The 10,283-nt window shown below is 62.8% G+C and overlaps 2 protein-coding genes across 2 annotated transcripts; one reads left to right on the forward strand and one right to left on the reverse strand.

Moving 5' to 3' along the window:
• The first annotated feature begins 18 nt into the window (after positions 1–18).
• On the forward strand, positions 19–5,772 carry OSBP (oxysterol binding protein). Its single transcript, XM_057377301.1, has 14 exons — positions 19–202; positions 1,101–1,309; positions 2,021–2,268; positions 2,351–2,549; positions 2,840–2,945; positions 3,023–3,077; positions 3,175–3,306; positions 3,386–3,631; positions 3,712–3,832; positions 3,915–4,018; positions 4,108–4,203; positions 4,286–4,467; positions 4,552–4,772; positions 4,849–5,772. The coding sequence occupies exons 2-14, from the start codon at positions 1,114–1,116 to the stop codon at positions 4,989–4,991; spliced, it is 2,049 nt and encodes a 682-aa protein (XP_057233284.1). The 5' UTR covers positions 19–202; positions 1,101–1,113; the 3' UTR covers positions 4,992–5,772.
• A 799-nt stretch (positions 5,773–6,571) lies between these two features.
• On the reverse strand, positions 6,572–9,585 carry CABP4 (calcium binding protein 4). The gene is made up of 6 exons (XM_057377312.1): positions 9,262–9,585; positions 8,009–8,039; positions 7,664–7,807; positions 7,483–7,592; positions 6,916–7,063; positions 6,572–6,836 (listed from the first exon to the last, which is right to left on the reverse strand). The coding sequence occupies exons 1-6, from the start codon at positions 9,514–9,516 to the stop codon at positions 6,808–6,810; spliced, it is 717 nt and encodes a 238-aa protein (XP_057233295.1). The 5' UTR covers positions 9,517–9,585; the 3' UTR covers positions 6,572–6,807.
• Positions 9,586–10,283: the final 698 nt, after the last annotated feature.

A 10,283-nucleotide genomic window follows, 5' to 3' on the forward strand; every position in this document is an offset into this window, starting at 1 on the left:
CGGCGAGCGTCGGGGCTGCACCGGCACCGACGGCGGGACCGGCGGCACCGACGACGGCGACGGGCGGCGGGGCTGGCGCGGGCGGCGGCGGGGCCGGTCCCGGCTCGGCCCGCGAAGGTTGGCTCTTCAAGTGGACCAACTACATCAAGGGATACCAGCGCCGCTGGTTCGTGCTCAGCAATGGGCTGCTCAGCTACTACCGGTACGCATCGGGACTCGCCCCGCCGCCCCACGGGCCCCCCGTGACCTTGGGGCCGGGCTGAGCCCCCGCGGCGTGAGGGAAGCGGGTCTGGGCCCCCGCACCGAGCTGGGCAGCGCTCGGTGCTCTCGCTGCCAGCTGGGAAGGGGGGCGGCTATCACCTCCGCGKCCCCGCGGTTGTCACCTCCGTGCCACCAGGGATGTCACCTCCGGGTCGCCGGGGCTGCTGCTGGCGGGGGGGAGGGTCGTTAGCCYACTGTCCGTCGCCCCTCTGTGCCAGCTGAAGAGGGGCGCGGTTGTCACTTCCCCGTCCCCGGGATTGTCATATCCCTGTTCCCGTGGGTATTTGGGGGGAAAAGGGTGAGGCCGGGGGTTCTGCACCCCCTTCAGTCTCTCGCAGCTCCCGGATCCCGCTGTCCCTCCCAGCAACACTTCCCGGTGGCCTCGTGTATGTTGTCACCCGCGGGGACACCTGAGCCTGTCCGGGGGGTGCCGTGTTCCTCCATTATTGATGGGGAACCGGAGCCTTCGGCAGCTGCCGGCTCCAGTTACACCGCCGGCCACGGGGGGGTCGCAGGGCCGGGGGTGTCCCGGCTGGGTGTCACCTCTGTCACGGTGACGTGGAAGGGGAGTGCCAGGCTGGCGTGGCCTCGCTGGGACTTCACCCTCGTCCCAGGCCGTGCCAGGATCCGGGAAGCACCGGATCCCTGAGGCAATTCCCGGGGCTGCAGATTTGTCCCCTTATAGTGACATCCCCAGCCTTGGCCCTTTTCCGGCAAACCCTCCCTATTAATAGCCCTGGCTGCCGGACCAGGAATGCTGGGCCCCCTGTGCGGCCCCCCGAGGGCTCATCCTGGGGATCCCGGCCCTGTCCCTCCCTCACTGTGGCCTTCACRCGCAGATCCAAGGCGGAGATGGGCCACACGTGCCGCGGCACCATCAACCTGGCCACGGCCAACATCACCGTGGAGGATTCCTGCAATTTCATCATCTCCAATGGCGGAGCCCAGACCTACCACCTCAAGGCCAGCTCTGAGGTGGAGCGGCAGCGTTGGGTCACTGCCCTTGAGCTAGCCAAGGCCAAGGCTGTCAAGATGCTGGAGGAGTCAGGTACAGAATTCCTGGAACCGGGRCAGGGTCATGGTGCCATCAGGGTGAAATCCCAGGGCACAATAGGACCCAGGGTAGGATTCCACTAGGCCCAGGGCAGAATCCTGTGCCTTCAGGGTGAAATTCCAGTGCCCAGCAATGCCCAGGGTAGGATCGATGTTTCCCGGGTGGGATCCCGGTGCAACACAGGCCCCAGGGCAGGATCCCAGAGCCCCASTGGCTGCAGGAATCCCAGGGTAGGATCCTGGTGCTTGGAGGAGTCAGGGTAGGATCCCAGCACCCTGCAGGACCCAGGGCAGCAGGATATTAGTGTTCCACAGGATCCCAGTGTCCCCAGGGCAGAACCCCAGTGCCTCAYAKGACAAGGGCAGGATCCCAGCCCYASAGGGCTCAGGATCCCAGTGCCCCCRGGCAGGATCCACTGGGCAGCATCAGTGTCCTTAGGGCRGGCTTTGAGTTCCTTACAAACTCAGTGTCTCCAGGGCAGAATCCCAGTGCCCTGGGCAGCATCCCAGCATGTCCAGCAGGGTTTGGAAGGGGATTGCTGTGTCCATGCACATGTGACCCCAACAGCCTGGCATACACRTAGATGGACCAGTGTTTGGGAGCACTCAGAAATTTGGGGATCCCCCATGCCCCTCCTGGCAGCCCCACCACCAGATCTCGGCGCGATGTGACAATCCCACATTCCCCATCCCTTCCCACCCACAGACGATTCCGGCGACGAGTCGGTGTCGCAGACGGACAAGACAGAGCTGCAGAACACCCTGCGGATTTTATCCAGCAAAGTRGAGGACCTGAGCACCTGCAACGACCTGATTGCCAAGCACGGCACGGCCCTGCAGCGCTCCCTCAGCGAGCTCGAGGCCCTGCGGCTCCCTCCGGACAGCACGGACAAGATCAAGCAGGTCAACGAGCGGGCCACGCTCTTCCGCATCACCTCCAATGCCATGATCAACGTGAGTCCCCATCCCGAGGATCCCATGGTGGGAAAAGACCCACTTCCATGTTGTGCGCTGACAGAGCACGGTTTTCCCGCAGGCCTGCCGGGATTTCATGCTCCTGGCGCAAACGCACGGGAAGAAGTGGCAGAAATCGCTGCAGCAGGAGCGGGATCAGCGGATCCGGCTGGAGGAGACRCTGGAGCAGCTGGCCAAGCAGCACAACCACCTGGAAAGAGCTTTCCGGGGAGCCACGGTACTCCCCGCCAGCACGCCTGGCACCGGCGGCTCCGGCAAAGGTGGGAAGGGACAAGTGCTGGGCCCAGGTGGCCCTCAGTTGCTTCTGGGGCTTTTCTGAGCCAGGTTCGGCTTCTCTCACTGTGCTGATCCCAAGGGATGATCTGTCCCATCTCACCTGTGTAGCCAAGTGACTTTGGCACCTACAGGCTGGTTCCTCTGAGCCTTGTCCGACACCCCTGGGAGCTGGGTTGGGGTGTAACCCCCTCATCTAGCTGGCGGTGACAGGGGAGCCTTCAGTGGGGAACTGGGGATGCTGTCCCTTCCTCACTAGCCCTCTTCTCTTTCCCAGATCTGTGCTGCCCTGCCAAAGGTGACCTGAGTGACGAGGATGACGACAACAACGAGTTCTTTGATGCCCCGGAGATCTTCCCCATGCCCGACATCATGGGCCACAAGTGAGTTTTGGGGGAGAGGGGGATCCCCTCACTGCTCGGCCCTGCTTGGGAGTGATCACCCCTTTCCCCCCTTGCAGGAGAACCGGGAGCAACATCAGCGGCACCAGCAGTGACATCAGCCTGGATGAGCAGGTAAGATAGGGATTTATGGCTTGGGGGTGCCCAAATTCCCATGGAAGTGTTTTGGGGGTCACAGGGATATAACAAACTTTGTTTCCCTCCTCTCCAGTACAAGCACCAGGTTGAGGACACCAAGAAGGAGAAGAGAACCCGCATTCCCTACAAACCCAACTATAGCCTCAAYCTCTGGAGCATCATGAAGAACTGCATCGGGAAGGAGTTATCCAAAATTCCCATGCCGGTGAGTGCAGATGCAGCTGGCGGGTGGGCGCAGGGCACTTGGAACCGCTCTGTTTTTTTGATCTGTTTCRCTCTTCCAGGTGAATTTCAACGAGCCGCTATCCATGCTGCAGCGGCTGACAGAGGACCTGGAATACCACGAGCTCCTGGATCGGGCAGCGAAGTGCGAGAGCTCCCTGGAGCAGCTGTGCTACGTGGCCGCCTTCACCGTGTCCTCSTACTCCACCACCGTCTTCCGCACCAGCAAACCCTTCAACCCACTCCTGGGGGAAACCTTCGAGCTGGATCGCCTGGAGGAGAGTGGATACCGCTCCCTCTGCGAGCAGGTGAGGCCAGCTCCTCTCTCACGGCCTTTCCTGTGCTGTCAGGGTGGCTGGCACTGAGCTGTCCCCAATCCTGTGTCCAGGTGAGCCACCACCCCCCGGCTGCCGCCCACCACGCCGACTCYAAGAACGGCTGGACGCTGCGCCAGGAAATCAAAATCACCAGCAAATTCCGAGGGAAATACCTCTCCATCATGCCTCTGGGTGAGCACCCCGGGAGCACATGGGGTTTTTGGGACCACTCGAGCCTCCAGGTGTGGTTCCCAGCACCACTTCCCTCTCTCAGGTACCATCCACTGCGTCTTCCACTCCTCTGGCAACCAYTACACGTGGAAAAAGGTGACGACCACCGTGCACAACATCATCGTGGGGAAGCTCTGGATAGACCAGGTGGGAAGTCATGGATGGGAAGTGTRTGAAGGTGTGGATCCCTGGGGAATGGGGCATGGTTGGGTCTAACTGTYCCCTCCCCTTCGCAGTCAGGTGAGATCGAGATTGTCAACCACAAGACAGGGGACAAGTGCAACCTCAAGTTTGTCCCTTACAGCTACTTCTCCCGGGATGTGGCGAGGAAGGTAGGGACATGGAGCCCTGGGACACCCCGGGCTGCTTGTGACCGCAGGATGTCCTGATCCAGTCTGTCTCCTCTCCTGCCAGGTGACCGGGGAGGTGATGGACCCCTTGGGAAAGGTGCATTTTGTCTTGCTGGGCACGTGGGATGAGAAGATGGATTGCTACAAGGTCCAGCTGGGACCRGGGGACAACGGAGCCGAGGCGCGGCCGCGGGCCCACGAGGCCGAGGACAGCCGGGTGCTGCTGTGGAAACGGAACCCGCTCCCGTGAGTGGGGAAAACAGGAACRAGGCATCCCAGGGAGCAGGGATGTRGAGCTRCTGCTGAGTCCTGTTCSTTCTCGTGCTGTAGGAAGTATGCAGAAAACATGTACTACTTCTCGGAGCTGGCGCTGACGCTGAACGCCCCAGAGAACGGGACGGCCCCCACRGACAGCCGGCGGCGCCCCGACCAGCGCCTGATGGAGAACGGGAGGTGGGACGAGGCCAACGCCGAGAAGCAGCGGCTGGAGGAGAAACAACGGCTCTCCCGCAAGCGCCGCGAGGCCGAGGCCGCCCGCGCCACCGAGGACGGTAAGGCAGGGCTGTCGGGCAGGGATGTCCCCCTTTGGGGTAACCCCCAGGCCCTCACCTCCGCTGTGCCCCCCAGGGACCCCCTGCGATCCCTACAAACCGCTGTGGTTTGAGCGGAAGAAGGACCCGGTGACCCAGGAGCTGGCGCACGTCTACAAGGGGGGCTACTGGGAGAGCAAGGAGAAGCAGGACTGGAGCTTGTGTCCGGATATTTTCTGAGCCCGGCGAAGAGGAGGAGGAGGAGGAGCRGCAGCGGGGAGGGATGAAGGCCAGGACCCCCCTGTCCATCCATCTGTCTTAACCGTGTGTCCCCGCGCCTCGCCGTGAGCGCCGGCCGGGCTTTGCCTTAGCCCACCCAAACTGACCTTGGGGAGCAGGAGCCAATGCAGCCCCCCCCCCAAATCTGTGCTGGAGCAGGGGGGGGTCCCTTCGTCCCACCCACCTCCTCGGCATCCTGGGGTGGGGGCACAGCCGCCCCTGGGGTGGGGGGCCCTGGGGAAGGCGCAGCGGGGCGAGCCCGAGGCTGGCCTTGGTCTCCCCCCCTCCCCTTTTATTCCCGTTCCCCTTTGCCCCCAGGAGCTCGGGTGCTTTTGGGGTCCGGGGGGGCCAGACTCCCCCCCAGCCTGTTCTATAAGTGTATATTATATATATGTAGAGAGCAATCGGGATCCCCTTCTCCCCCGCAGCCCCCAGTTTGGGGGGTCTCCACCCTCCCCAGGGTGTCCCCCACACGTGGGGACCCCCCATGAGGTGCCTTCCCTGTAGGTTTAGGGCAAGGGGAGGGCCTGGGTTTTTTTGGGGGGTCTCTCCAGGGCGCAGTGGGATCCCTGCACCCCCAAACACTACAGGGGTGGGGAGATGCACTGTGGGGGAGTCTCTGCACCTCCGAATCKAAAATTGGGGGCGTTTGATGCCTTTTTATTTTATTTTTTTTTTTTTTTTGGGTTGGTTTTTTTGTCTCCAGAAGAAGAACTAAATTAAAATCTGTGAATGCCCCAACCCTGCGCCTGCTCTGTGGGATTGGGTTGGGGTCGGGCCAGGTCCAGCCCCTCCCTGTGATTAATTTTGGGGGGAGGAACCCCTATTCCTGTGGGCATCTGAGAAGCATCACCCAAATAGGGACTTCTCTGGGATTCTACAGGAGCCACCTTGTCCACCCCCCAGGTTCTGCAGCCCCAAGGAGGGTGGAGGGGAATGGGAGGTGACCCCTGGTGTTCCTCACTGGATTTGGGATGCTGGGGTGACTTTCTGGGGGGACTCTACCTCTTCCCAGGAACCCCTTTTGGCCAGGGGGGAATCACCTGGTCTGGGAGACCTCTGGGGACACATATGTGGCAGGGGTRTCCCTGGGATCCTCTGGGAGCATTTCCCTGGGGTGGTGATGTCCCAAGGGATGGTGAGGACCATCTGGGAGTGACACAGGTGCCCCCATACCTTGCCCTTTTCTCGTACGTGGCCTCCGATTGGCCAGCTGGCATTGAGACATGCGTGCTCATTGGCTGAGAGTGTGCCCTCCCTCGYGCTGATTGGCCAACTGGTTTGAGTGACTGCTCCCAGAGGGCCGGCACTTCCCACCCACCCTGAATTGGCATGTGCTGATTGGCCGGCTGCTGGCAGCGGGGCGGATTCAGCCAATAGGAGGGCGCGGTCTGACCCCGGGGCCACGCCCTCGCCACGCCCCCAGGTGCTCCTGCCCCTTAACCCCGTGTGCCCCGTAGGACACCTCTGTCCCCCACCCCCGGCGTGGTTTGGGTTGGCAGGGGGGACACTGACCCCACATCCCTCCCCACAGACACCCTCCTCCAGCTGTGGTCAAAGGGGTTTATTAGGACCCCCGCCCCCCCTGGCCCTGCCACCACCCCTGGTGGCCTTTGGGGTCGGGGGTCTCGTGTCTGCCCCACTCCAGRTGCTCCACTCCAGCTGTTTCCTCTGAATCCTGATGTTGGCAGAGCTCTYGGGTCGCTTGGCCGGGCAGGGAGGGGCTGAGGAGGGCCCGGGGGGTGGTCCGGGGGTCCCCTCCTGCCCGGTGGCTCCGTTACCGGGAYGACAGCATCATCACGAACTCTGCGGAGTGAGAAGGGGATGTCAGGGGACCCGGGGCTCAGCTGCCTCCACAGCCCCTAGAGAAGGGAGATCTCCTCACCATCAAAGTCCACGTGCCCGTCCCCGTTGAGATCCACATCCTGCAGGATTTCATCCACCTCCTGCGCCTTCAGCTGCTCCCCCAGCAGCGCTGCGATGGCCTCGCGCATCTCGGCCGTGCTGATCTCCCCGTCCCCGTTCATGTCGAACTGYGGCACCCGTGGGGTGGGGGTCACCCTCCCCACAGGCTGCAGGGACCTCCCACCGTCACCTCCTGCCTTCCTGTGGTCATTATCTCCTCTGTTCTTGCGGTCATCCCACAGTCATCGTTTCCCCACCATGGTCAGAGTTTTCTCCATGCCTGTGGTCACCCCACGGTCATCGTTTCCCCACCATGGTCACCATTCTCTCAAGCCTGTGGTCAGCTCTAGATCATGTCTCCACCATGTTCTTCTCATGCTCAGTGTCCCCTCCATGTCTTTGGTTACCCCATGGCCCTCTCCCYGATGGTCACTGTCACTCCATGGTCTTTCTACAATCACCGTCCCCTCCATGCCCCCATCATCCTTGTCCCCACAATGCCTGTGGTCTGACACCACGCCCGCTGTCCCCGTGGCAGTGGCCATACCTCGCGGAAGGCGATCTTGAGCTCCCTCACGCCCACCATGTGCGCCGTCTCCTCCCGCAGCTTCGGGCCCATCATCTGCACAAAGTCATCGAAGTCCACACGGCCGCCCACTGCGGTGGGAAGGGACACTCAGCACCCCARCAACCCCCCGGTCCCCGTCCGGCCCCCTGACCCCACTCACTCCTCATCTTGATGTGCTGGGAGATCTCAATGAGCTCCATCTCGGTGGGCATGTACCCCAGCGTGCGCATGCAGGCGCCCAGGTCCTTGTAGCTGATGTAGCCGTCCTGGTCCGTGTCAAACTCCTTGAAGGCGTCCAGCAGCTCTGGGCAYGGCCATGGGTGGGCACAGGGACACCATCAGGTGTGGAGAGTCACACAGACACCGTGTCACCCCAGGGCAGGTCCCTTTTTGGGTGTGGATGGGAGAGCCCTCCATGGCCACATCCCCATGGCAGATCCCTCCGTGACCCCATTCCTCTGARCCCCGGTCCCCACCCTGTCCCCAGCCCATCCCCCCTGCTCACCATCCAGCTCCTCCGGTGACAGCTCCCGCTCCTGCATGGGGCACACAATGAGGGGGGTGACAGTAGAAAGCGACCCGGATTCGTGTCCCACCCCCCGCTTCCACCCCCCAAACCTCGGTGTCACCTTCGTTAAGCGTGGGCCAAAATTAACTCAGGCGGAGGATTAGCAGGATTGGAGGCAAAGCCCCGCCCTGCCCCGTGCCTGCACCCCCCACCTGCACCGCCCTGCCCTGGTCCCCGTGTGCCACCTCCTGTCACCCACCCCGGGATGTCCCACCTCCTGTCACCCACCCCGGGATGTCCCACCTCCTGTCACCCACCCCGGGCTGTCCCACCCCAGCACCCCCAGGCTCCCAATGGGATGTGCCTGGTAGCCACAGATGCTGCCAAGGGGTTTGTACCCCAGAAGCGGGAGCAGCATTTGTCCCCGCACAGAGCTCAGTTGCCCCTGCCCAAGTTGTCCCCTCAGGATGTCCCCTCTGTCCCCAAGGCCCTTGGGTGTCCCCAGCACCATCCCCAGCACCCCTGTGTCCCATCTATTCCCACAGTCTCAGGGTGTCCCTGACGGTTGTCACTGCCCTATGTCCGCTTCATCCCCAGAGGGTCCCTGAGCCCATTCCCACTGTCCCCATGTCCCCGGAGTAGCCCTGACCATGTCCCCACTGCCCCATGTCCCTTCAATCTCCAGGGACCCAGAGAGGCCCTGACCATATCCCCAGTGCCCAGTGTCCCCTCCATCCCCAGGGTCCTGGAGTGTCCCAACCCCATTTCATTGGTCCCATGTCCCTCTATCCCCAGGGTTCTGGAACATCCCCATTGTCCCCATCCCACTGTTCCCAAGACCAACCCCACTGCCTCAATGCTGTCTTCATCTAGAGGGTCCCACACTGTCCCTGTCTCCACCTGCACTGTCCCCAAGTCTCTTCCATCCACAGGGCCTTGGAACAGCCCCACTGTCCCATCCCCACTGTCTCCATGTCCCCATGTCCCAAGTGCTCCACATCCCCTCCATCTGCAGGGTCCTGGATTATTCCTATCCTCACTGACCCCATGTCCCCACCTCACTGTCCCCAAATCCTCTCCATTGCCAGGGCGCTATGGTCCCTGACCATGTCCCCAAAGCCCCTGTCCCTCCTCTATCTGCAGGATCCCGGACTATCCCTGACCCCATTCCCACTGTCCCCACATTCCCTCCCTTTCCAGGGTCCCTCTATCCCCACCCTCACCCCCACGTCCCCTCGCAGTGTCCCCACCTTGCCAAAGACGGTGTTGAGGAAGGGCGAGTAGGTCTTGGTGGCAGCAGCGTGGGGGTCCACAGGACCCTTCTTCCCACTCTTCTGCCCGTGGCCGCCATGCCGGGACTCGGAGCCGGAATTCTTGGGGGTTGTGGGGCCGCCGCCGTCGTCGAGGGCTTTGGGGGGTTTCTCCCCCACCTCGTGCCCCCCTTTCTCCTTCTGTGGGGCCTCCGTGTCCTTGGGGGTCCCCTTGTCCCCGCGGGAGCGTGGCATGGGGCCGGGGCCGGGTGGGCAGCRGGCGGGCAGGGAGCGGGACCCCGGGATGGCCGAGCCGGAGGAAGGAGCAGAGAAATCCTCTTACACCCCCCGTGACCCCCCCAAACTCCCCCCGCCATGGGCCCGCAGGGCAAAGCCAATTAGCGGTGATTAACAGCAGGAAACAGCCACGGCCACTGGACGTGCAGAGCCACGCGGCCACCACGCCCCGGCCACCGGACAGGTCCCCACACGCATCCTGGGGTCACCCACCGAGGCCCTGAGTGCGGTGATGACACCCCAAGGCCACCACAGTGTCCCCAGACCAATCCACATCTCTGGTGGTGACACCTCACAGCCATCAGTGTCCCCAACATAGTCCCATGGTCCTAGTGGTGACACCCCACATCACCAGTGTCCCCAGCATTGTCCAATGTCCCCAGCTGYGACACCCCAAASCCTCCACAGTGTCCSCAAAYCAASCTACAYCCCCAGTGGTGACACCACAAAGCCACCACCGTGTCCCCTCACGTGGCACCTGTCGCTGAGCTCTCCCCACCTCGAAGGCAGGTCACACGTTCATTGTCACACCAGGACACGGACAGGCGRGGTGTCCCCAAAGCACGGGGTGGCACTGGGGGGTTCAGAGGGCTCGGACACCCCAAAATGAGAGCAGGGGGAAGCCCTGCCCAGGGCGTGACCCCGGCTGCTGTGCCACCCGGGGGTGACACAGCGGGGCGACACTAGCGGGGTGACAGCCCGTGTCCCTCGCTGCCATCCCCCGT

The sequence above is a fragment of the Malurus melanocephalus genome, unplaced genomic scaffold (assembly GCF_030028575.1).
Source record: "Malurus melanocephalus ecotype Western Australia unplaced genomic scaffold, MMel_1.1 scaffold_310, whole genome shotgun sequence".
Classification (NCBI taxonomy): Eukaryota; Metazoa; Chordata; class Aves; order Passeriformes; family Maluridae; genus Malurus; species Malurus melanocephalus.